Source organism: Diuraphis noxia, unplaced genomic scaffold, assembly GCF_037042655.1.
Source record: "Diuraphis noxia isolate RWA-SAM2 unplaced genomic scaffold, SU_Dnox_SAM2 contig0002, whole genome shotgun sequence".
NCBI lineage: Eukaryota > Metazoa > Arthropoda > Insecta > Hemiptera > Aphididae > Diuraphis > Diuraphis noxia.
In genome coordinates this window covers 52,802,597-52,829,745 of record NW_028301712.1, presented here as the reverse complement: position 1 = coordinate 52,829,745, position 27,149 = coordinate 52,802,597, and the positions used below count along the sequence as shown (strand labels likewise).

Here is a 27,149-nt window from a genome sequence, read left to right as displayed (position 1 = left end):
ACATTCCGGAAAAAGGTAATCATTTTATGAACTTTTAATATTAATTGCGGTTCCGTTTTTAAAGAGACGTTTAAAATAAATAAATCTTCTCTAATAAAAAAATCATGTTTACACTCTTACAGGTAGGTAGTTACATAATTATACCCGGGACGTCCGTCAAAACAGCAAATGGGATTAAATATGAAAAATTAATGTGTCTGGCAAGCCAGACGGCGTTGACACTATATTCGTCATATATCTATTGTTCGATAAGACATCATGTGAATGGCGAAAAAAAAAGAATTATTAATAATAAAAACGTTTTGAATATGCGAATCACTGTTAACAAAATATGAGAAACACTAAACGCGTATTGTGATTACCACAAAAAGCGTCAGTGAGTGTTAGGTGCTTTATTGCGTACACAGACATGTTTTCCTTACAGAGACACTAATGATTTATATACGCAATAAATAAGCTTCTATTAATGTAAACTTGAAAAAAAAACAAGAATGTTGCTTACGGTAACAAATTATTCGTTTATATTTTTAAAATTTATTACAATAACACTTGGTATAGGTAGGTAGGTAACTAATGGAAAAAATATTTCCTGGAGACTAAATTTTTCAGAGATTAATTGTAAATATAGGTAGGTATAAACTATTGTTTTTAATCCTAAAACCGATATTATTCCACTAAACTATTTATCATTGTTAGAAGATATGTTTTTTCTTTTTACGAAATATCATGTGGCTAAGGCAATAAATAATTATATTATGAATATTAAATATAATGGATTTTACTATTGTTTAAGTACCTACAATACGAAATAATAATCGCATAACAACTTGGTATTAAGAATGATAATATTTATTTAATTTATTTTATATTATAAAATTATCATTAATATATGTATTATTATCTTAAATGATTTGAGAAATGGCATAGTGAGAAACATTTTATACATATTGATATTATATTTTTTATTTAATTTTATCATAAAAATACTTTATAAGCGTTTTAAAGTAGTTTCAATAAGTTAGATGTTTTAAAAATATATTCATCACTGTCAAACAAATTATACGGTTTTAGTGATTTCTTATTTCTGTTTAATACTAGAATTTTCTTGTAGCTGACGAAATCGTTTGGAATAGAAATGTAGTATTTCTTAATTTAAAATTATAGTATGGAAGAAAGTTTTTAGGGAGATCTTTATTATATTATCATAACCAAAATCGAAAACATGAATTATTTTTTGTAAATTTTTTTACGTGGTTAAGAAACATAAATAAATATAAACTGTTCTTATTTATTTTATGTCCAGCCTACGTTTAAACATTGGTAACACATTTTTCTGTAGCTGATGTTTTTGATTCACTCGTCTAACTTTCTATGGTAGTTCATCGATTCTACAAATACAATTACACGTATTTCAAATACCACAATAATAATATACATCTAGTATAATATGATCTATGACAATGAAATCTTTTAACAATAACATGTACATTAACAATCGGAATTCCAAACGGCAATATAGCTCAAGATATAGAAACGAACACAATTATTATATTGCATCGACTTAATGGAATTTGTTTGCAGGAAAAACTAAAGTTCTCAATATATATACTTTATAATAAGGATACGCTTATATTAATACTAGACGAATTTCACCTTCGTTGACTGATCACTGTTTATAGAATTACCTATAGTCGTAAAAGTTAGAAAAATAACAGACATGAATAACATAGATAGGTTAGGTTAAACCTACCAGTTTAGTTTAATTTTCAACGTAGGTTTTGGTATTTCATTAAATATAAATAACTACCACTCGTTGGACGAGTCCGTTTCCGACCAATACCGTACCCATCCCTTTTCGGGCAATTCACTTTTCGGCCAAATTTTAAATAGGGCAATTCCTTTTTCGACCTCAACAAAAATGTATAATAAATTCGAACTAATAAAACAATGATATTCAATTTTTGTCAATTATTAAGTACAATATTAATATAAAATTATTTTTATTATTTTAAATAATTTCTCATTCATTTTATACAACTTATAATTTTAATGATTTTTATAAAGTATATAATATTAATTATTATTACTAATATTTGACATTATTTTATAACAATTATATGCCTATTAGTAACTAATAATTAGTTTATTTTTTTTATATATATTATAATTATTAACATAAAAATAATATTAATATATAGATATTCTTATATTTTAAATAATTTTCTACATTTTATTTTAAATTTATTATATACATTTTTGTTTTGGTCGAAAAGTGAATCCGCCGGAAAGGAAAGGGTACGTTTTTGATTGAAAACGGCCATGTCTCACTCGTTGATAAACGAAAATGTCAAAATATACTATTGAGAAGGTACCTAATTACACGTACGGGTTCGCAGGTTTTATCAGCGAAATTACTACAGAATTATTTGTGATAAACTGATCAATAACAATTATTAATTTTGAAATCTTCAACAAATCAACTTTATCTATGTACCCACTACTCAACTACGTTGAAACGCTCACAACTTTTCCACCTGTATCTGAGTTAATAACCATGACAAGTATAGAAATTAATATTAGTTTAATACTTTACACATTACGCATTTCACTATCATATTTTTTGTAGAAAAAGTTGAAATTTAACGTATTCTGCAAAATTGCGTAGTAAAAATTTAACCACCATGTTTGTTAGTCGTTAGAAGAATTAAGAAAAAAAGAAAAATAATTGCTTATAAGTTTTCAGAAAAGCAGATTATACGTTTGAGAACATATGTATGAGATAACAGTAGTTCCTTTTAGGTAGGTACCTATATAATATTATACAACATGTTATTTGAACTTGTTATTTCAATTGTACAAATCGCATACAATGTTATTGGTATACAATGATTGTTATGAATAGTGAATACTAATATTAAATATCATAGACATAAAAATTGAAAAAATGTATTCATATTTACTTCTAGCCTATACTTATATGCTATAGGTAAGTACTTATTGGTACTTGGGATATGTCATATACCTATAGAACATTGAAAAATAAAAAATATGTTGAATTACGAGTATAAAATATAATTATAAATTATAATGCAAGTATAATAATGTATTATCTGTGATTACTTTTAAAATCATAGTCGTAATGTTATTTATATTTTATCGACGAAAAAAGGTTTCTACCTCGCGGTACACGCAACAACTAACCTATTTGAAACTATAACGGCGTGTAAAAAATTGTCGGAAAATTCCGGTGCTATATCGAAGGGATGATGCGCTAACAGTAGGGTGGACCGCGGTTATTGAAAATATTATATTATCATGGGCAGATCGACCAGTGTCATATAATAATGATTGATCATTTATCAGAAGAAATTTGTGGCTCGATGGCTATTTGATTATCGTTCTCGATAATGTTTTCATGAAAAACAACGTCGTATGGGCGGGATGATCTGCTATATAGTAATGGTAATCAGTCAAACAGATTCGACTTGTATCGTCACTGCTGCAGCAGCCATGGCGGTCTGAGGAGACGATGCGGAATTGACTAAAAACGTAATAATAATCGCCAACGGCTGCGGTGGCGGCGGAATACCGTTAATGGCACCGCGCCGGGCAAGGTCATCTGATTTGCGTGCACGTGTGTGTATAGTAATATTATGTCTGGAAGTGTATAATATCATATAAAATAAATAGCAAAAACAAAAATTAGACGAGACACATTTATTTAATATTTTTTGATATTAGTATTTACACAGACTGCTGCAGCAGAAGGAGTAAGCAGCATATAATAATATAAGAAACGTAAAATAATGAATCACAGACACAAGAACACAAACATTTGTAATTGCGTAATGATATGTCTATATGAACGTCTGTCTGGAGGAAACGCGTATATGTAACTTCTAAGAAGTATGACTCGCGTGGTTACGATTGCTACGTTAAACAACAATTTTACAGTGCCTCATAACAATAATAATTAAATTACCGAAGTCTAGATTCTTAGTTCACGATATGTACAGATGTACGTACTACAGTAAAAATACTACTGTTTGATTGTAAAAAAATGTCAACAATTTCAAACAGTTTCTCGATTCATCCATTTCTTTTTAATCGAGTTTTTATAGAGTTAAAGTTTATATGCATACCAAAAAAATACTATTTCATTAGTTAATTATATTTCATGTATTTATTTGTATTTGTATCTAAAAAAAAATAAAAAATCATAATATATATTATAATATATAATCGTGTCTGCGATTCAGCGTGAATGACTCGTGGATTATTAACTGTCGATTATCTCATTATAAGAGATGTAGACATAAATATTAATTGTACTATGTACAATAAACATAATAATATTATTATTGTAAACATATAGGTATATTATAAATAAGCAATATTTTTCTGTTTGATTAAATATTATAGTGATTGATTTGTTTTGCTATTTGATGAAGATATTTACAGATATAATAACCATATTAATTTCATATGACCACAGTCAACTTGAAATAGGTATTCGTTCGCTAGAGCAACTTTTTAAAAATTCAATAGCATGCATTTTACTATCATATTTATTTTGTGACATTTAACTACGTAGTTATTTTTTGTAAAGGTTTATCTAAGATCATTTATGTTCTATCGTCAACTGGGGTTAGAAAAAATATTATAACGCTGTTGGGTCAAGTCGTTTAAATCATTTATGGTCTTCCTGTATAGAAGGAAAATAATAATGAAAATGGTAGACAACAATTGCTACGAAGTTTTATAGCATTTTTATAGTCAAAAAGTCAACGCAATGACTACTAAGTAGCTAAATGTAATAATGGTATGATTCCATTTAAATTAATTAATCTAAAATTTCAATTATTTATACTAAAAACTATAACAATAATAATGTCTCAACTATAGATTAATAAACACATATTTTGATAGTTATTTATTAAGCACTTACGAGAAAAAAGTATTAAAATTTTGATTCTGATAATGTTCTATCGGATTAAAGAAACGCAAAATTAAAAAATGAATGTTAATATAGTTGTAACAAAATTAAAACTTGAGCACGATTTAAAAATAATTAATTACAAAATTGTTTAAATATATGTAATAGATAATAAGTATACAATTTTTCGATGCATATTGAATCTATAATTATAATTTATAAGCCATTAAAATGATATATAAAATACGTAAAATGGCCAACTGATACCTATAATATGTGTACAGTATTGTTTTAGAAACTACCTATTCGAAATTAAAAATTTTATTGTTAAAATTGTTTTAAACTCTTTTTATATAATTTAGCTTTTATTTTGCAATAATATTATATAATATATTTTTTCATTATCCGTATTTCATATAGGTACAATTGTGATCAGTAAATCTTTGAGGTTTAAATATCAATTAATATATGAGTACCTGTAGTAACTATTACAGCTTACGGGCAGGTGTAATATTATTGAAAAAATAGATATATTTAATTATTGTCATTTTAATACAAATGGATAGTTGTTGTGTGTACTTGAGAGAAAATCTTTAAAGTCAATTTTTTTACAATCGATCATAAACCACCATATACGGTATTGATCTATACGAGAGAGGCCCTCCTGGGTGAATTTGCATTGTATTTACAAATAAGCGACGAAAGTCAAAAAAAAAAAAAATTAAGAAATATTATAATATTGTCGTACGAACTATTATTGCAATCTTCAACGCGTCTATAATATTGCAATATAACCTTCGCAGTTGTGTCTTAGCAGCTGCTGCAGTTTCTTTGATCAAAGAAAATCTAAATGCTTATAGCTGGTACAACAAACATTATGACAAATAACAAGGTTACACTTACCTAGCACCAGGTCTAAACTGCACACGTGTAGGACGGCAGAGAATAAAAAGTATTTGGATTTCCAAGCCACCGGGTACATGCTCTTCATGGAGGCCACACCACAGATCGTCATAGAGTGAACGTGCTCCGTGATAAATTGAGGACACCATTCTGCTGATATGCATGAATCACCATTTTTGAAACGGTCATCGTCTATAAAAATAAAATACAAACATATTAAACAAAAAACAATCAATAGACGACGTTCTTCGATTCGACGATTTTGTGTTACTATATCATTATACATTATGCATTAATAATTATTTCGATTTACTAAGAATGATGCATATTGCATATAGGTATTATCCTACAATATTTTCAGTGAAAACTACCATTGAGGGGAAACACTGCGATAAACATCGAAAGAAGTTTTTATGATTTCGTGGACGTTTCTATAACTATTGATTAATATTCGCTTATTATAATATATTAATATAATATTGTTTTGGGAAAGTGCAGCATTGGTCGGTCGCCATAAAAAGTGTGAATACAAAACATTTCGAGGAGAAAAATATAATAATATACACTTCCAACATAGTTTTCGTTTATATAGGTGTTTACATTTTTTTTTTTTTTATCGTACATCATTAATCAGTCGCCGTTGAGCAGTCTTTCATTATATATATATATATATATATATATATATATACAAAAAAAAAATTCTAACTAATTTCTAGTATTGTGTTCGTGCACACTCACACACACACGATCGAGCGCGCACACGGGAAATGCGCTTTTCGGCCTTGAACTGTTATCGACGGCTAGCCAAGTAGGCGGAGGCAACCGTTCCACTTGGAACCGCACCAACCACGGTTGCGATCCGACGGGCAGTCGGTTCACGAAAAACGTCGCGTCTACCTTTAGCGCTCGCGCGCGCACACACATGCACACACACATACACACTCTCTCACACACACACACACATGCACCTGTGACTTATGTCTGCCGCCGTGTAATAGGTGTCTCCGTGTGATAAAAATAACTGGGTATGTCGGCGCACATAGTCGTTATCACCTCACATGACTGATAAAAATTATTAAATATTAATATTAATGTGTTCTAGTGGGACTCTATAATACGTATTGTAGGTAACATAGGCACGTGACGTCAGCAGCCGCATAGATGCGATTTGTCTGTTGCACTTGACTTATATGTTATACACACCTAATTACCTGGTCACGGGTGCATTGTACACCCTTACAATGAGCAAAGTTTCGCGCTAACAAAATTAATGATTGATATAAGTAGTGTACATACGCGTAGGTAGACCTATATATACCATATACGTGGTAAGCGCAGCGGACACTTAAGTTTTTTTGGACAAGACTTCGTGATCATATGGCCAGGTCGTTCGAGCCTATATAATTTAAGTGACATTTACCGTGTAACATTCTTAAATATTATCGTACTACGTAGGTATTGAATGTAATTTATTAGATACTTGAACACAAAATCACTTCAACTCAACGGGTCACTATGTGTATACTATACAAACCTATTTAACGGAAACTTAGTAAGAAACGAGATTAATTATTATTATTATATTTTGTAAAGAGTACAGACCGTTATTTCCATCGACCATAATAATATTATATGCACTTCAGTTTCGAAATATTTTAATGTACTTTCTTAAAAATACGTAGGTATGTGATTATTATTATTTGTAACTTTCTCTGACCAACTGCAATTACAAATAAGGTAAATAATATAAAATATTACTTCACATAATTTTTTATTGCATTTATCTATAGTTATTCGAAATTGAGTGTAGGTATACGGTATTTTATAACTTCAACAATTATTATTTGTAAACCTAACTAAGTAAAATGCAGTATACTAACAATTATTAATCATATGATATTAGACTAAAAAGAGTTAGAAAAACTGTTCATCACTATTTGTATGTAGAAATGCTTAATGTATTTATATGCATTTTTAATCATGTAAGTATAATATTATATAAAATATCGTAATCTATTTACATTATAGGTAGTTATTTAAACGAAACCGAACTCAAGGCTGTCAAATAATATTTTACAAGCACGGAATATTTACGCTGAATTTTACTTAGGTAAATAGATATTAATCATTTAAAAATAACTCTTAACTTAAAAATCTTTTAAATGCATCGATTGAATGTAGCCGCTTAATATTTTCACTAGAAAATTTTGGAAGATATATTAAACGAAAAATAAATTTTGTACTTTTATATAATATTATAACCTTTTTGTGATTCTTGAAAAAAACAATGTTCGCGTGATTATTGTTTTTAATACTTTAATTTAATTCCAAACAAAAAAAAACTTTAAAACATATTTCTATGAGACTTATATGCAATTAAAATATTAGCATAAGAATCTGCAAATAAATTAGAATATAAAATTAATTTGTATTGAGTGTTATAAATAATATAAATATTTATTTTGAATAAATATAAATAATATATTATAGTTTATATATAGATAAAAGTAAGATGAAAAACAAAGAAATTATTGTAATATAAAATTGAATTTATTATATTCTTTTAAAAAAAAATTCGTTCAATGTCATACCTTCCGAAAGTTCAAAGTTTTATAAAAAAAACGAAAATATTCTAGTGGTTATGAATCCAACAACGTGTCCAATATTTTATAATAATCGTTCCCGTTACTAAAATCGCTATTTAATAATTAATATTGTCGTGTAAAAATATTTCGAGTTAAAAACTATTCAACCATGGAACACACAAAATTTAAACTACGCGGATTTCCATTCGGCATCGTCAATTTCGGACTGTTAACCGTCTCGGCACAAGCAGGTACAGAGAATGTGCATGGGACCGTTCCCGCCATGTGAAATGCACTGACACTATCGAACGTGGAAACCATCGATTTACTAACGCTCACCGCTACTACTACTAGTACTTCACGATTGCGACGATTTGTATCTCATTTTATAATATATATACGAATGCGCCCCAAAACATGATAATATTTAGAGTTAGAACTACGGGCAAACTCGCAAACTGTATTAATAATTTATTATAGTACCTAATCCAAAATATATTAATTTAACGAATCAAATTTTTAGTATTTTATATAATAGCTCACACTTCGTATCTAACTAGTGTATAGGTACAATTTAAATTGCTTTCTGTAGTATGTAATGTTGAAACGATAAATAATTTTCATTTAAAACGCGATTATATGCATGTACGATCTTTCTGTGTAATACTAGAAACACACAATTTACTGATCGACTAAATCGTTTCATACATATTATTACAATATTAAGTTAATCGTTTAAGTTCATTCATTGTATAAAAATAATATTTACTCTACAAGTACTTACCTAGGTACTATTATTTATTAATATTTACATTCAATAAAATTTTTATAAAATTCGCCAAATGTTACACACTCTGATGAAAATTTCGCTAAAAATGTTACATGATATAACACAGTAGACTCGATTTCAAAATTCAGGGGACCGTAATGAAAATTCGATTTATTGAAGGAAAAAAAATAATTCGAATGAAAGGGTTGAAAAATGTTATTACAAAATAATACATATTGTACATATTTATTATTTATTATACATTTACTTTGACGTATTAATATAGTATTACTACGTATTGTATGTCACCAAGATTTTTCGAATTATTGAGGTTTTCAAAAGACCAAGGGTTTAGTTCGATTTATATAATTTTTCAAATTTTTTAGGTTAACTGTACTTATTTATATTGTATAAGTGTAAATAAATATTGATCAAAATAACATGCAGAGTCCAGAAATATAATATGTATGAAAGCTGGCGTTTATGACTGCAAATTACAGTAATTAATATATAAATAATCTTGAAAAAAATAGTTTTGTTAAGAGCTATTAAATTTAGTAACGTATTTAAGTAGATTATCAAGGAACCATAATTTTAAAACGGAAAAACCAATTAATAATTAACAAATTTGATTGAAATTAACATATTGTTGAAAACCGGTATTCATTTACTTATACCATTTTAAACAATAAACTATTATAACGAATTTCAATCAAAAAAAAAAGTGATTTTATTGAAATTATGATTTTAGTATTTGCTATTCATATTCTTTTTTTTTTTATTTATTTAAATTATGACGTTTATTGAGAATTTACAATCTGTACATTATATACAATAAGTAAATATGATATAAAATAATATAAAAAGACTTTGAGTGACATGAAGGAAGACTCGCAGTCGAGTCACATTTTACAAAGAATTAAAAATAAATAATTAATAAATTTTTTTTTTTTATGACTTATATAAATGTATTTTAATGGTTAAGCAGATCACTGCACCAGTTGCGTTTGAGACGTCTTGTGGGGTTGTCTGGAAGAGTTTTTGAGGCCAGTTGAGAGATGAGGTGGTTGTGGTTCATGAGGAGTTTCCCATGAAATCTTTTATAGAAATTGGTGGCTGTGTCGTGGACAGTTTTGATTTGGAGGTCATCGTGGAGTAATTTGTTCGTTACGTACCATGGAGCTTTGGCAATGATACGTAGACAAATTGATTGGAATGCTTGGATCGTGTTTGCATTTGATATTTTGGTTGGGCCCCATAGTACGATGCCGTAGGTCCATAAGGGTCAGAGGAGGGATTTGTATATAAGGATTTTGTTTTGAATGTTGGTGTTAGATCTTATTAAGGGTCTAAGTAGATGAAGTCTACTATTTAATTGTTTTCGTTTGCCCTTGAGGTGAGGACCCCAAGTGAGTTTTCTGTCAAATGTGAGACCGAGATATTTGACAGTCTTGCAATGAGGAATAGTGGAATTATTCATGATGATCGGCGGACAGTCATGTGGTCTTAAGTTCATATTCTATAACATTATTTTATGTAATTTATGTAAACTGTATTATTGAACATCCAACTTAGTTAGATAACTACGTGTCGTGGCCTTTATGGTGTTATACTATTACACATTTACGCTATTTGTATAATATGGAATATTCATGTTTAATAATTATTTATTTAAAGTTTTTTTTTTTATATTAATGACTTTATCACACTTAAAGTTTTTCGTTATTTTAGGACTGATGATTTATTAGTATCTTTCCAAGTCTTATATGCAATTTGGTCCACAGTTATATTATTTCAATAACTTAAGTAAAAATAATAATAACAACCTGATTAAATAATTTCAAATTTGATTTGACAAGGTAATAAAGGGAATACATAGGGTAAATACTGAAATTAATGTTTTTTTTTTATATATATATATATATCCTAATTCTTGCAATTCATAATGATCATCACCTAAGATATAGAAAGTAAATGAAAGATATATAATTTAAACATACATAATATTTTCGTTGGAGGTACCTATAGTTCAAACAAAATATTAACAAAAAATATATAGTATATAATAGCGATTGAAAACTCAGTCAAAATTTAGCTTATACATAAAATAGCGTATGATTTAATTATTTTTATTTAATATCCCATACGAGAAGCCAAGAGGTGGCACACAAATTAACTTAGATAGGTACCTACATAGTTAAGGTATAATATTAATATACAATACATCTTTTAAAAATTTAATAGGTACCTACCGAAAATACCGGTAATTCAATTAATTGCCAAAAATAAATTAAGTATGTGTAAATACGAGTTTTGAACTAAAACAAATTATTTCTGATTCAATAAATGAAAAACCTGTAATGTAATATTAACTAAGATACCTTGATTTTTTTTCGACATTTCTTCGACATAATTAAATATATTATAAAAAACTGTTATTTAATAACATTAAAATTGCTAACAATAATTTACTATGGCAGATCCTATTGCAACTTCTAAAACAAAATATTTCATTTTTGGTGAATTTTGATTATACATTTAAGTTTATCAAGCCAATCTAGCCAGTCTTGGTTTAGTCTTCGAGTACAAATTTTGATTTTATTATGAAGTAACTAATCCTGCTCATTGTTTCCCACGAATAAGAAGATTTACTTCTTCACCAATTATATTTTTATCAAATTTCCATGACAGTTTTAAAATAAATAGTAAATTTTTCAAAATTATAATCAATCATTCCCAATCATGATATCTTATTTTTTTTGTAACTATATAGCATTGGCAACCGTAAATTATAAATGCGTTTGCCAAAAAAAAACTCCTGTGTGAGGTCATCTTTCAAATACGAATTGTTTAAATCCCGTCTTATTGCACATCTATCGCCTTGGAGAAACTTATTCAGAATTTTAAGTTCACAGTATATTTATTGTGGTTTATTAGAAATAGCAAGCAATTATTGAGTGACTTTTATACAAAACACAATTCTTATTTCAGCCGTCTTTAAAATGAGATTTTTTTTAAATCCATTTTTATTTCACATGTAAAGCGTCGGAAGAATCATTTTTCAAAATGTCAAATTTATACATAATATGTAGATATATTTTATGGCTTATAATTCCCCTCATTACTCTCGGTTTAGATATTCTATAAAACTGCCCCCCATAATATTATAATATGTAAATTTTTCAACACTTGTAACAATGTGATCATTTCGATTAACTTAAATTTGGTAATAGTATTTTATACCTATATATTATAACTTTGTTAATATTTATACATTATCTATATATATTCTAAATTTAAAATCAGGTACTAATATTTAACGGAATACAAAATCACAGTAAACAAACACTATTACAATATTTTATTATACAATCCAATAATATTATGCCGCGTATTCTTTGTATATAAAATGACTAATACTCTAAGAATTCGGTTTTAACTACAGAATGATTATATTATGTTATAGAGAGAGAGTATAAAATATAATAGAGGATTAAGCTTAATGTGTAATTATTGTTTATGATATTATAGTCCTTCAGTATGATTTTTACGACGGAGACCATCATAAAATATTGTTCAACAACAGAAATAATAAAAGTGTCTGTATAAATATTTTAAACTCGAATCGATCCCAACGTCTGTATAATCCTAATAAATAATTATAAGTCAAAGACTCAAAAGGGAAATAAAATAGTATTAGATCAATAAACGTAACCAAAAGTCTACAAACAGACATCAGACATAAATAATATTTAAATCGAAATGTGCAGAAACTAAGCACACAGACACGGTTGACAATAAGTAGATAAATATATTTTTTGCCATTTTACACTAATACACACTTAGACGAAGTCTGATGAAGTAAAAAGAAAAACACAACAGACCATTTGACGTTTTGGGAATTCGGTGACAATATTAAAATATTATTATAAACAACGACAAATTGTTAAATATTTAATAATTAAACCAAATAGAATTCAGCGGTGCAACAAATGTAGATTTTGCTTGTAAAGGCCTTCTCTTGTCCACTGAAATCGTTGACCATCGGCGTGTAAATGGGGGGGGGGGATGCTGGGTGTACCATGGCATTCCCTACAAGGTTAACACCATAGTCATAGTTTTAAGTCGTAAATGTTTTGATTAGAATTATAAACCAAGATAGTTAATATAGTATGTTGGTTCATGATTAGAATTGAAATATTTTAATTATTTTTTATTATAAAAATATTGGGTAATTATATTTCAGTTACATTATCACGTATCAATATTTTATAATCAACACAGGTAGTCGGTAGATAGTTACAAATAATAAAATAAATTGCTAACTCGTGATAATGGTTTAAGTCAAAATCCCCTATTTTCGTGAGAATATAATGGATTTTGTCGCAAAATATTCTGGCCTCAGCGTTATTGCTTATTTTCATACTGTTATAAAAATAAAATAATTTTGGTTAGTTAGATTTACATTTATTTTGTTGTCATTATATATTATTATAAATATATGATCATATTTGTATAAGTTTTTATATTATTGATATTTTATTGGGATCACAATTCACAATACAAAAATTTCAAATTTAAATATATAAAACCAAAAAAAGTTAATCCATGCTAATATTTTTTTCGAATTCAGACGTATTTGCAGTACGAGACGAGTTATTTGTAATAAGAGTTTTTTTGGAGTTAATTTCTGTATTGAGCTAGGTATATTTAAAAATACCAGTATCTACACCTTGCGAAAAAATACTGCGCACGACTATACGAACGATGCAACCACGAAGGATTTTTATTGGCAATAATCGGTGACTATAAGTGTGGGTGGGTAATATAAAGTATGGTGACCAATGACATGCCGTTTAAAACGGGGTTGTTCCTGATTTCAGTATTATGTACCGTTGTCCTGAAAAAATTCCAATGGTACGTTTCAATTGTTTTTATTTATAAGGACATCCGTTTCCATCTCGTATTTTGATTCGAGTATAGGTTATCACTAAGCATATCGATCTCATAATCTGGCATTATTATTATTATACAATTGACTATATTTTCAATCCAATATTTGCTAGATTATGTATTGTGACTTACATAATATACCCAATTAATTTTGCTTTTTTTGAGATATTTAAATTTAAAATACTAAAACGTGATGCATAATGACATTCTAAATTTTGAATTAAGTTTTCAAAATTCAAAAAAGTAACCACATGCATTTCGAAAATCGAGTCGTGACTGCAGCGGACGTATTTTATAGTGCGGATATTGTAGTTTCCCGTAGTGTACTGTAGATCGTCGAAGGGCCGGGTCAGTATAAGAGTTCCTCTATTTTTATAACTTGTCGGATGCCACGGTCACCCACTACGGTGTCATAATTTTATAATCTATAATAGTTTGTTTTAACGTCTATAACTATAGATTATATATATGTACTGACTGTTGCACATGGTTTCCGCTGCATTTCGAGTCCGTCATCGTATTTACATAATATTGCAGGTATATATATTAAACAGACCACGCGTGGGCAAGAGAGGCGGCGGAAAATAATAACATCGCCAGCACGCGGGGCAGCTGAAGACGGCCCCGCCGACTGACTTACGACGGTCGACCGCCGTCGCCGCCGCCGTCTCGCGGTGCGCGCGCGGCGGTGGTGCGTTTCGTCGGAGATAATAATAATATTATTATAGCTGCGCGCGTTGGCCGATAAGGAAATGCACTCGGGCGGGCGAACACACACCAACGGCGGCGGCGTCGGCAAAAATATCACACACTGCAGCATCCGGTAGTGCGGGTGCAGCTGCATAGCCGGTGTTCGGCCGTGGCGTTGTACTTGCGGCGGTCTGCGATGTTGAGGCAACGGCAACCGCTTACTCTTCAAGTATCTCGAGAGGTTCATCGGTCTGTTTATTGCGGATACACGAAGAACGGGCCGCCACGGTGAACCGCACTTGCGGCCGTCGCAGTCGCATTCATAACAGTCGTCGTCGTCGTCTTTGCCGTGACTTTAGTCGTCTTGGTCGCCGTCTTCGTCGTCGTCGGACAATGCGGCGAAATGTCTCTCATTTGAATAACTACGGAATATATGTATATAATATGTACGTGTGCTTGTGTGCATGTGTGCGCGTATGCTTATAGAAACACTGCCGGCGATAAAGGGAACGGGTAGAGGGGTGAGATGACGGCGACGAGGTGGAGGCAAAAAAGCACTCCAACAACAGTAATGACGGGCGCAGTGACCGGCGGCCGTTGACGATACGACCGTTCAGTCGCGCGCACGCGCACGCGTTTCCAAGTGTATGTGCGTGTGTGTGTGTGTGTGTTGAGGGCCTCTGCATGTGCGTTGACGAGACCCAACAGCAGAGCGATCGAGAGAAGGATTTGCTTATTTACCGTCTAGACACCTGTATAAACCAGACGCTCTCTTCCCTCCCCGCCCACCTACATGCCGAACACCCTATCATCGGCGGTCATGTCGGCCCAAGTCGTATATGTTGGGAATATGTGCGTATTTTTCTCGTTCCATCTCATTCTCTCTATCTCTCTTCATCTGAATACATATAAAATATAACATATATATGTGTGTGTGTGTGTGTGTATCACTTGTATCAGTATTAAGTCTATAGCTCCCTCTGATGCAGTACATATATTATATATATATATATATATATATATATATAGGTACACATGGTATCGGTTTTGTGTGAACAGAAATACTGTGCGAGTTCGTCTGTTTTCCGATGTGATAGGCCACACGACCAAGAGCCACACAACCGAAGAACGTGAAGCAAATATAAACCACTCCACCGCCGTCACAGGAGAGTTGCTAAAAATTTTGTTTTAGGCTTTTTTTGAGGAGGAGGAGGTTTCAGGAATCAAAACTTAGATACATGTTTTGATTTGACCAGACAAGTCCATTTAATTTAAATGCATCATCAGTCATACTCGGCAATATAACGCTGAAATTAATATCATGGGCGTATATATACATAGATTTTCTACTGGGTAGTTTTCATACAATTTTCCGTTTTATAGATTCGAGTTTCAAATCAACTACAATTTTCCTCATCATCTTTTAGGTTAGGTATATATATATAATGGTTTACTCAAAGATTAACTTGACATTTTGACCCGAAAAATCATACCGTATACAAGCCCAGTTAATATATTATAATAATTTTTCATAGAAAATGATTTTCTTAATTATAGTAATTTACTATAATATACGTTAAATATGTAAGTATGTAACTTATTTTTATATTAAAATATGTTGTATAAAACTGCGGACGGATAAAAGAACTTACATGTCCTATGTAGAGCAGCCAAATGACATCTAAAATCGTGATACAATAATACAACAATAAAAACGTTGTCACGCAGTTAAATATTATCAAATAATACATAATCATCAGACCAAATTTATAATAGGCTCACTTTGAGCTTTCCTTGTATCCAAGTGGACCAATTCACCGCTGGCTATAACTAGCACTATATCGTGCTAATATCGTTCTTAATAAATATATTAATATGATTTTACATGACAACTCCAGATTTTATGCATCATTAGTCACTAAAACACTGAAATTATTATTAAATTTTAAATTTTAGGTTTAAACTACCTAATACTTTGCAATTTTTTATTAGAGTCATCTGTTTTTTTATATAAATAAAGACGTACGTCTTTGCAGTCGTATATGTGTAGCAGTGTAGCTCTGAGACATTTGATTCATTCTACAATCGCTGGTGGTTTAGTGCATAATAATGTATAATACAATTTTTCAGTTAATTAAACGTCATGTAAAAAAAAAATATTAATTTTCTCTTCAAGATAAACCAAACTTGTTCTTCAATATTTGCAGTTTAATCACAAAAACTTGTTTTTAATATCTTTTTAGTCTGAGTCATCAAATATATTTATATATTTATAATATTAAGGACTATCAAATATACCGATGTATAATAATATTACATTTTAATGCGTTACACCTACTTTCAAACAACGTTGTATTATATGATTTATATGGAACATAATTAATAATATTGTCGCCAGTTAATTCATTAAAGTTTTTATTTTATTGTTTAATTTAACCTTTGAAGGAATTATTATATTCAGAACAATAATTATTATAGACTAATGATTAAACAATTTTAAATTATTTGAGTATACATGATAATGTATTAATTATTAATTATTATTTGTTTTATATTATTTAATATTTTTAATCTAGTGTCACCTTTAAGAGGTTTGATAAATAAATATTCAACTATTCGGAAGGTATCTGGTAGAAAAAATATGTTTATAAAAATAAAAATATATTTGTTAATAATTTTGGAAGTACCTATTATATAAGATAAAGTTCCAAATGCAAATGATTTCCTTAATAATCGGGAAAAATTAAATAATAATTACGAAAACACAGGATAATTTATCCGTATGCAATACCAGTTTTTGACAAAATCGATTTTGTTATTCATGATAATTTAAAAAATAATTGCTGCATAGTTTGAAGTTATTTAAATTATGCTTGATTCTTTTAGTTTTTAATGATTTATATTTATAGAATTTTTTCAACATCAAGAAGCTTAGAAATTTTATATAGATAAGGATTCTTATATGATGTATTTTACAACAATTAAAAAATATTAAAAATACTCTCACATTTTTTTTTTTTTAAACGTTTAAGTTTCAAAGTTTGACAGAAATAGATACTCAAAACGGAAAATAACGATTTATGTTATTGTATTACAATTTAGAAGAATTTGGAACATTTCGCATTTACGTAAGTAAATAATTATTATCTATAATAAAGCTATGAAATTTTAAAAATAATTAAACTTTTACCACAATTTTTTTTACACAGTGGAACCAACCGTTGTTACTGTTGTAACATTGTAAAAACCCCTAATTTAGGGGGAGTCATTCTCAATATTTTTATACACTGTATATATTATAAATAAACAATAAAAGATCATCATAGAAATGAGGTCTAATTATATTAGGTATACCGTTACTGTTTAGAATTGTTTTTAATATGCAAGATAAAGATGCAACGATGAATGATTTATCGTTTAATTCTAATCTAAGAATTTTTTATTAAAGTGATTTACCCGCAGATTTTTTAAACTAATATTTTCATGCGTTCGGTTTATCATACATAAGAAATTTTCAAAATTAGAAATTCAACAGGTTCGTAATAAATGTGAGTGGAAAAGGGGTAAAATTCCTACACTGTGAAGAGCGAATAATATATAAATTATAATACACCTCTGACAGGTATATGTTAATTTTGTTATTGAGGATTTAACTATTTTATTGCAAAATGTTCACGGTGATTTTCTATTACAAGGGTTTTCTCACAGTAAATAAATATACAATACATTTTTAAGATTTTACTTCAAATCACCGTTTATTATACTTAAAATGATAGTAATTTATTATTAGGAATATTTTAATATTCAGTTATATGATTATTCAAACATTATTTAATGGTGTTATTTTTACTAATATATATTATATTATTAATTGTCCATTGCGTTAATACTAATTATCTATTTGAACTTATACAATTATACTATCCGGTTTTTAATATTCGCCATGCACATATTTGATATGCACACTGTGTATTTTTTAGTAAGTCCATAGTTATAAGTCATAACTTAAGTCAATAAAGCTATTCAGAATAATCTTTATTATTAGTTAAATTCATATGGCCACAAAATGTTTCATTAGTATTTTTATGGCTTAAATTAAATGTTCACAGGCTCACAGCGTTTGGGTATATATATATATATAAGATATACCAGATGTTATAAGTCAAACACTAAATAATTTTAACGAACTTTTGAGTAATAAATTAGAAGTTTAGTCTCTTGAAGAGTTTTTAGGTCGGTAAGATAAAATGAAAACATGTACTGCTACCGAATTACAAATAATAACCCGTTTGTTGCTAATTTTTTTTTCTATAATAATAGATTATTCACAATATCTACAGATAAGAAAATGAGCCAACTTGCTAAATGGTAATTAATAATTACACATACAAATAATGAAATAAATCTCTAGAAGGGATGAAACTATCTATTAATATCAATTTATAACACTACTTATTTCGATAAATAAAATAATTTTGTGAAATTAATGTTATGATATTAAGTAATATTTTAGTAACTATTCAGAAGATCATGAAATAATATTTTGCGGTTTATGCGTTTTTGTGGATTTACCGGCATGGAAAAAGACGATAATTATTTTATAAATGGATTAGAGTGGAAAACTCATTGTGAAATATTAATTTATCATTATTATTAAATATTTATTAATAATATATTGAATTAATATTGTATATAAACATATTTCGGTTAAGAGAAAGCTACCCATGCATCTGTTGTCTCCGTTTTATACACGTACGATTTACGATTTGGTTTTTTTTTGTTTTATTAGGGTTGAGGGTTCGACAACAAAGGCCATTAGTCTGTGGAACTGTGCGGTAGGGAACTGAGAGATAATCTAATGTTTTAAAATAAAAAAATACGAAATTTCGGTCTTTGATCAATGCAGTTCACATTATAAATTATAATCATTAACCACTCACTCAATCGTTAATATTTAATGATTGTAAAATAGAGCATAATAAGAAGAGATACAAAATTATTCGCTGTAATACCAAAACATATATATGCTAAATTCAGGAAGCTTGCATGATTAATGAGGTGACAAATGTTTGGATTGCAGAACACAAAGCTGATTACAAAATTTTAACAAACTTTTCTTGAAAGCACGAAGGGAATGAAAATTATACCTAAAACATGTTATACAATCAAAACATAAGCAAATACAACACTATAGATCAACCAAACTTGTAGGTACAACATTGAGATTTACATAATTTCCATTAAACATTTTGGGCGAGCACGGAGCTTATTATTTAGTGTATTGACGTATACAATATTATTCTGTTAGTTGGTCTTAGTAACTAGTAACTACTATTCACTATACTGAACGTCTAATAAAGATTGTTAGATTGTGTCTAGTTAAAGTTAAAAAAATATGAATAAGAGACTACAATATTAGTTATAATATAATTTGCATTTTTTCCCCGTTATTTATACCTAATTGTCTTCATAATCTTACTAATATAAACATTTTCAACAGAAACAAGATATATGCTTACCTACTATAAGCAGAGTTGAGATGTTTTAAACATTTTGTTTTAAACACTTGTTTATAACATGTTTAAAATATCTAAATTAATCAAACATGGTTTTATTTAAAACGTTTAAAACAAATGATTTAAACATCATAAAAAAAACAATTGTTTAAAACAGAAAAATATAATTGATAATTCATGATAATTTATATGATTTAAATTGGAAATAAATAAACAATTTAAACGAAATAAAGATGAATAAAATTGACAATTATGTCTTATATATTGTATTATTATTTATTAATATAACTTGAAATAACATTTCATAACAAATCTTCTAATTAATATAAAATGACATAGACGGTAAGAATAAATAACATAATAATTAATAATTAGTTATCCTCCAACAAAAATAAAAATTATAGCTGTACTAATTCTAATGGTATCCAATGTAAGTAGACATCAGAATGTCGCATCGTGTTAGGTTATATTATTGGTAACTAACTATTTTAAGTGGACAAATACCAATAAATGAATAAAGTATACAATTTTCTAATTGTTACTTATACAGGGCGTTTCACGATGAACTGACAATTGCAATAACATTAATAACATTTGATCTATTTAACATTTTTTACTTTTTTTTTTTATATATAAATTGTCGTCTGCCCCACATTTAAAATATTTTTCGATTTTTTTTTTTAATTTTGTATGTAAAATTAAAAATTAAAAAATTTGGTGTTCAAAAATTTTACCAAGGTTGAATCAATAATTTTTAAACAATTTTTAAAGTTTGTTTAAATTCAAATTTATTTCTTATTTATCAGTGTTACAACGATTATCGATTTTGAATTATTTTTTTCCAAGAAATTTGGTATCATGAATAATAAAAAATATGATACTAAACAGTAATACAATATTAGGTACAATTGGTACAATGTACAATCAACACGTACGTATGTTGTCAAAATTAAAATTTAAATGCTTGTAAAAAAAAATGTGACTACATTTCTTGTATTTTTCAACTACTATTATAAAAATATTTTAGGAGCCTTGTATTAAATTTTCAAATTATAGGTAGGTATAAAAGGAAATTTTTTTATGAATTTCTAGAATAAAATAATTTACGAATTTTCGTGAAAACTGTTGGAAAATGTTTACTTTTGACCTCTATAATGCACCAAGGATCTTCAATTTTACATCGGAAACCACCCCCAAAGTTTGAAATCGAAGCATTATTTCGACTAGTTATGCTGTACACAGACACACAAAAAAAAACACACATCATTATAAAATCAATACATTCATCACTTCGTTCAGAATCTAATATTGTTTAGGGGGACCTGTATGTCTCCTTACCCACAATCTTCTCTTATACCGGGTTATACTTTACTTATTTATGATTTATGATAAAACTATAATTCGTTAACGAATATAGGGATGCATTTTACAATCTTTCGAGTTCTTGAACATGAATAATTTCGTTTTTTAATAAAATAACTGACCATATTGTATTTAGTTAAATATTTCCCTTCGACTATTGATTGATGTTCCATAATGCGTTTGATTTTAAATATACTTCAAAGCTATATATGTTGCCTATCATTTTAGTAATCAAGTAAACTAAACATTTTTATGCATGATAAATTATTTTTATTTCTAACAATCATACAGTATAATAAGTTTATAACCTTATTTATTGATTTTTTTTTTAATTTCCGAACGAATTACTTAAAATAAATGCTAGTATTTATATCATTATCTATGCATTTATAAGTATTTTATTATTATTATAGGTTTTTAGATTCTGAGCAGAACGATGAATGTATTGGTTTTTTTTATATGGATTAATGATGAAAAAAATTCACTAGTTATCAATGTATCCACAAAATTTTAAAGATTATCCTGTTTATAGATAATATAAATTATAAATTTATAACTTAAATTGGGGAAAAACATTTCTAAGGTTCTGTTAATGAATGGTCTCCTCTTCGTTATTCATGTTTGTATATTTTCTATGTTATTCTTATTACTTATTGTTTTTTTATTGTAAATAAATTGAATATATTAAAATAATTTTTAAAAAAAAATTATAACTTTCTATACTCACCTCTATATTGAACGAACAAATAATAATATTATGATTATATATATATATAAATTTAGAACAAAAAATTAAAAACTATTGTAAGTAGGTAAAATTATACATAATCCTAATATTCCTAATTTGAGTGTTACTATTTCAAATAATTTTTTTTTATAATTTTAAATAAAACAGGCACACTTTGATTTGTGTCACTTCAGCCTAAAATTAACGATGTTGTCACTTTGACTGTCAGAACACAATTATATTTATGACACTCTTCAATCTTCATGATAAAAAACTAGTGATTATGCGATAAGAAACAATGACTTGACAGATGGTATCCTTGGGTAATGTTTAAAATTATTTAGAATTATTAAAAATGTTGTTGCGCATAAAAGTATAGGTATTTGCTATACATATTATATATTCATGATCATCTAAAAAATTACGAGTTTTCTCATGCACCGAAGATATATTATTATGTTTAAGTTATTGTTATTCTGAACTATTAATTCAACCATTTTTAAGTTTGAACTCCCACGTATATATATATAACAATAATATTATACCAAATTGTTGAGCTGTAATAGTTAAACGTTAAACTGAAAGCTAGTAAAAAAAATAAGTTTAAACTTTGATTCGAATACCATATTATATATATTATGATACCTCACATATTTGAATCTTACACAATTATATAATATGTATAATATTTCATAGAATATTTAAAAAAAATGTAACTAGCCCCAAAAAAGTTAATTATAATATTTTGAATAATTATACCACCGCCAGTATAATAAATGTCTAAATAAACCCACATACCTACCTTTAATTTGCTTATTCATTAGATATGATGTTCTATTCCAGATTATTTGCACAATATTATATATGAAACACTTATAACTTAAATTAATTTTAAAAAAAATTCTATGGATGTCGTAGCGCTTTATTATGTGGTATACTAATGATAATTCAGATTAGGTCAATCAGCCTTTTATAGGTTCATAACTGAGTGAAGAAAAACAAGATGACAATGGAGGTGCACAAGTGCGTGTTTTTTTGTGCATGTATAACATTAAAACCGGCTATATTCTATTTTACGAATTTTATTGGATACACTCTTCCCTGAAAGAACGTCTTCCCCCTCTCAAGTATATCTTGGGGTGTTTTCTATGACCATCGCATACTTTGAATTAGTTACTGAAAACAATTTATAGTAAGTACCGTTTTATAAAAAAAATAAAAATAAATTGTTTGAAGTATAATAACTTATTGAAAATATTTTCATTTTATTTTTTTATAAATCCCGTTCGTCAACAGTTCAGGTAGCATTGACATTAAATTATAAAAAATATAACTTTACTGATGTTACTATATGTGTAATAAATTACTAAACAAAATTAAATATAAATATATACACTAATGTTATCTGATATACAAATGTCAAAGTTAAGATGGTTTGATGCCAAGAAATCTTTAAATAACAAAAATAAAAAATAAAAATATGTACATAATAAATTTACTTAGTAATATAGCAAATCGACTCCGAAGTCTGTTTATGTATGGAATGGATTTATCATTGAATTCGAATTTAACATATCCATCACAATTACAACAGGTACACTTGATGCATAACATTATACTACAGAGCAGAATAGTTGCCTACTTGCCTATTTTTTTTTTTCAATTCAACAGTTCATTAAAATATAATATACCAATCTAATCTAACCTAATAAAGGAGTCTTAAAAATGTAGATACAGTTGAAAGTACATAAATATGTAAAAATATTAAAATTATGTAAATACATTTATGCAGATAATAAGTTACCAAATTGAATCACCCGGTTATGGCATACACGCAAGCATGGTATAGCCAAGGGATGGTAGGAGAGATATCCTCCCCCCAAAAAAAATAATATAGCTTACAGATATATTAATGTTTAACAAAATTTTAAAAAGGGGTAAAATTAAAACATACACTCTTTTTCCTCCCACTTGATGAAATTTCTAGTTACTCACTTTCACGCAAGGTATAGATATCGTACAAATATATATGTACAGTTAATGGCGTTACATTTCCTTTATGTTTTAGAAATAACTATGAAGCATTAATGCTCGTTCCACATAAAATAATATATAAAAAATTATACCCGTGACTATATAGCACAATATATATATTATAGTTTTATGCAGATACAATTTGAATACTTCACATTATAAAACATTAAGAGGAGTCAAAGAGACTTCAACGTTCGTCACAACAGAATATTATTTGGAAAATGCAAATATTATGCCCCATATATTTTCAGGTACCTAGTTAAAAAATAATTCTATTCCTATACAATTTACTAAGAAATATTAATGCATGCAATGTATTTGTATATTTTTTTATAATAAACGACCACATGGATTTTGTAGGAATTTCGTAACTAGGGTTTTTTTTATGAACATTTTTTAATTATAATGTTTTTAGTGATTGTTCCTTAATGGCTTAATATTAATCATTATCAAAATATCAAATGTGTTATCATATAAATTAATATAAATATGAAGTTGAGTTATAAAAGCATGTTGTTAATAGCTTTGAAGTTGTGTGTTGGTGGGGGAAGCCCCCCACGGGTTACCAAGGTATACTAAATTTTAGCACCCCTTAAATTGCAGGTCTAGTTGCGCCTATGATATTCGTATAAGTAAAATACACAATGATAACAATACAGTGATAAGAAGTTGTTATTAACAACTTACAAACATATTATGTTAAACAAAGTGTGGTGCGTTATATGATGTGATATAATTTTTGTTTATCGATTATTAATTCCTTATATTGATACATTTATTAGTAATTTAAAGGAACGATTGCTTTTGCGTAAAAATATTTTTTACTTATTATATGAAAATATGAAAAATGATATTAATTCATTATTTGGAATTTTTCGTATTTTATTCAACATTTTTTTTTTTTTTTAATTTAGGTTTTCAATGTTTATTTTCAAAAGAAATATTGAACACAAATCATTTGAAAAACTTGTTAAATTTTGCCTTGTTACAGATTTTCAATTATTGCTGAATTTAAATAATGGCAGTCAAAGTACATTCATAAAGAAGTGCCTATCGACTCAGAAAAAGTTCTTGACATTTAGATCAAAAATTATGAAAAACCTACCAACTTAAAAACCTACTAAAAAACCCCTACCGTACCACCCCACACCCAATAATTTAAAATGAATACAAAACATTTTTGTTCAAATAGAATGTATAATTTTTGAAAAACTCAACTCCACTAAGCCCGGTCACTCTATTAATAGTTTCAAAATTTCTGACAATTTCTGCTAAATCGTTTGTTCTAAACTTGTCTCAATTATTCGTTTAATTATAAATTGGCCTTTAAACCTCTAAAATATGTTTTGAATAACCCTAGTTTTACTTATAGACCCTTTTATACATTAAAAAAAAAATTTACTTGAACCCTCTAGAAATCAACCTCAGATAAACGTGTCATGTACAATAAAAGTACTGCAAATAAATTATCAAGGTCTTTCACAACATTTGGGACGATAAAAAAATAAAACGTTCATTGTTTTACCTATTCCTTCTGCATCTACAGCAGTAATAATCTTCCACGTGCATAGTGCATACATTGTAAACAAGGTAAGCCAATGACCTTTATTATTGAAGTCTTAAACTATAATACAAAAAAACAGCTCATGGTTTATACGTACACACATATATTATACATACATATACCTACCAATAATCGTTTCAGTTGAATAATCTCTTTAGAATTTGTTGATATAATAGCCAATATGCACACGTGAAATATTTATCTACATCAATTTTGGACCGAGCCTCGAGATCATACATTTAAGTTAAAAATAATTTATTCGACTGGTTTTATATTACTTTATGGTTATTAGATTAAAAAAAAAACAAAAATGTTTTCTATTCATTGATTTAATAACTAAAGAAAAAAATGTACATAGTTTCTTAAGTTTCTTTCCATTTTACAATTACGTATCCATTTAATGTGAATTTATTGTCTTTTTTATTATTATTATTATTATTATTATTAATATGACTATTTTTAAAGATCAAGGACTAACTTGTTATACTCCCATTTTTTTTACGATTCTTTTTAAACTAAGCGCATAATTAATCATGTTGCGTGAATTTTAAAATAGTCTTCGTTAAACTACACATATAATACACTATAATTAGTACAGTATAATTAGTAGGACAACTTTAAATCTGACTGCATATTAGAAATATATTATGTTTTTATATATTATTGATAGGCATCTTTCGAATAAATTATTTGGTAATATTCACGGAAAAATTACACGAGGTAAAATTAAAAATATGAAATTTTTTACAATAATACATTCTTATATTCGAGCTCTGATATTAAACATGCAAATTTAAATTATTTAAATATTATACTTTAATAACCATTTCAAGTATGTAAAAAATGTACGATTGTAATTTTTTTTCTGCTATAATGTATTGTTCTAAATATCAATTGTGTATTATCAACTTTATGGCTAAGCTGTTATAGTCATCAACTAGAAGTTAAATAATAATAAATTTCCAAAAAAGGTATATAAAATTATAGTTATTTTATTAATATATCAACAATGGTTAATGATCTTTTGATACAGACGTTTTTAGAAAAACCATATTTGAGTAGTAAAAAAAATTATATAAAAGAACTTGATAATTCAAATTCAAAATGTTT

General features: G+C 27.8%; 1 protein-coding gene across 2 annotated transcripts in view; it reads right to left on the bottom strand.

Annotated features, from left to right (window-relative positions):
• The window catches only part of Fs (Follistatin), a 74,341-nt gene extending 50,993 nt beyond the window's left edge, over positions 1 to 23,348 (bottom strand). Inside the window, exons 1-2 of one of the 2 annotated variants that reach the window (XM_015511371.2) lie at positions 23,244 to 23,348; positions 5,840 to 6,031 (exon numbers count right to left, since the gene is read on the bottom strand). In XM_015511371.2, coding sequence (XP_015366857.2) covers positions 5,840 to 6,031; positions 23,244 to 23,262 — 211 coding nt within the window. In that variant the 5' untranslated portion in view covers positions 23,263 to 23,348. Of the gene's footprint in view, positions 1 to 5,839; positions 6,032 to 8,430; positions 8,721 to 23,243 lie in introns of those variants that run through there. The other variant, XM_015511372.2, reaches the window with a different exon arrangement.
• Between the last annotated feature and the right edge of the window lie 3,801 nt (positions 23,349 to 27,149).